At 38.1% G+C, this 1,770-nt stretch overlaps 1 protein-coding gene across 1 annotated transcript; it reads left to right on the top strand.

The window, feature by feature from the left end:
* Positions 1-356: 356 nt before the first annotated feature.
* LOC136175515 (olfactory receptor 4A47-like) lies at positions 357-1,319 on the top strand. The gene has a single exon (XM_065945793.1). It carries the CDS (start codon positions 357-359, stop codon positions 1,317-1,319), a length of 963 nt encoding a protein of 320 aa, XP_065801865.1.
* The last annotated feature ends 451 nt before the right edge of the window (positions 1,320-1,770 follow it).

Raw genomic sequence — 1,770 nt, 5'->3', positions numbered from 1 at the left:
TCTTATTATTTCACTTTTCCTATAAAACTCAGCTGAAGTATTGTTTTCTTTGAGAAACCTTCCCAGATCCAGAGTTGATTATAGACGTTCTGGAAATGTTAACCCTTATCCATATGAACCTATTTATAGTGACACTTATAAAATTGGTTGTTATGGTCTGACCCCTCATTATACATCTAATCACTGAGAATAGGGAAACATTCTTATCTGACTTTATGATCCTAATGTCAGGTTTAACACATTGGGTGAATAAAGTACATTAAGCTTATAATCCATGTAAAGGTGTTTTTAATTTTTTGACTTGATTCATAGGTAAACTGCTCCTCATATGTGAAGCCAGCACCTGTGAGGAATAGATGGAACCAAGAAGCAATGTGACTCACTTTGTCCTCCTGGGCCTCACTCAGGATCCAAAGGAGCAGAAAGTCCTTTTTCTTATGTTTTTGTTCTTCTACATTTTGACCATGTTGGGCAACATGCTTATTGTGGTGACTGTAACGTTTAGTAAGATCCTGAATTCGCCGATGTACTTTTTTCTTGCTAGTTTATCATTTATGGATGTCATTTATTCCTCATCTATTTCTCCCAAATTGATTTCAAGCTTGTTCTTAGGGAAAAATACCATATCCTTCCAATCCTGTATGACCCAGCTGTTTACAGAGCACTTTTTTGGTGGGTCAGAGGTCTTCCTTCTGCTGGTGATGGCCTATGACCGCTACGTGGCCATCTGTAAGCCCTTGCACTATCTGGTGATCATGAGGCAATGGGTGTGTGTTGCACTGCTGGTGCTGTCCTGGGTTGGAGGTTTTCTGCACTCAATTATTCAGCTTAGCACTATTTTCGGGCTCCCGTTCTGTGGCCCCAATGTCATTGATCATTTTTTCTGTGACATGTACCCTCTATTGAAACTGGTCTGTACTGACACCTATATCGTTGGCCTCTTAGTAGCAGCAAATGGAGGACTGATCTGCACTGTTGTGTTTCTGCTCTTACTCGCCTCCTACGGAGTCATCCTGTGCTCTCTGAAGGACCTGAGTCAGGAAGGGAGGCGGAAAGCCCTCCAGACCTGTGGCTCCCACATCACCGTGGTTGTCTGCTTCTTTGTTCCCTGCATTTTCATGTATGTGAGACCTGCAAAGACCTTCCCCATTGACAAATCATTGAGTGTGTTTTATACAGTCATAACCCCCATGCTGAACCCAATAATCTACACTCTGAGAAACTCAGAGATGACAAATGCCATGAATAAGCTTTGGAGAAGGAACATGGTATTTTATGGTAAAAAAAATGCATCATCTACCATGAAGGGGGTCATTTGACATCAGAGACCACTTCCTTGGAATTCAGTAGCTTTCTCAAATCTGATGCTGGTTTCTTTTTCTTCTAGGAATTTATAATTATAATATGAAAAGTTGTACTATAACTATGCAACTGTGCTGTTAATAACATGGATAGTTCCTCTCCATGGTAGAATGCAAGGTCTGTAATATTTTCCTTATCACTGTACCTAGAAAAATGTAAGAAAGATTGAAGGAGCCAATATCATGTAACAGATTAGGGAAGGAAATTTTATATAGTTACACTGATTTTTATCAATTTATGCGTTTTTTTGTTTTAATTTTTTCCAGACAGTATTTATTTTTAGTTAGATTCTTGTCTTTTAAGTTATTCTTTTTATTATGCTATTTAAAGTATTTAATGCTATATACTCGGTGTTTTTTTTATAAAATTTCAGTTGCATTATACACAAAACTTTTCATGTAACCCTAA

The sequence above is a fragment of the Muntiacus reevesi genome, chromosome 9 (assembly GCF_963930625.1).
Source record: "Muntiacus reevesi chromosome 9, mMunRee1.1, whole genome shotgun sequence".
Taxonomy (NCBI): Eukaryota; Metazoa; Chordata; class Mammalia; order Artiodactyla; family Cervidae; genus Muntiacus; species Muntiacus reevesi.
This window is presented reverse-complemented; position numbering and strand designations above follow the sequence as displayed.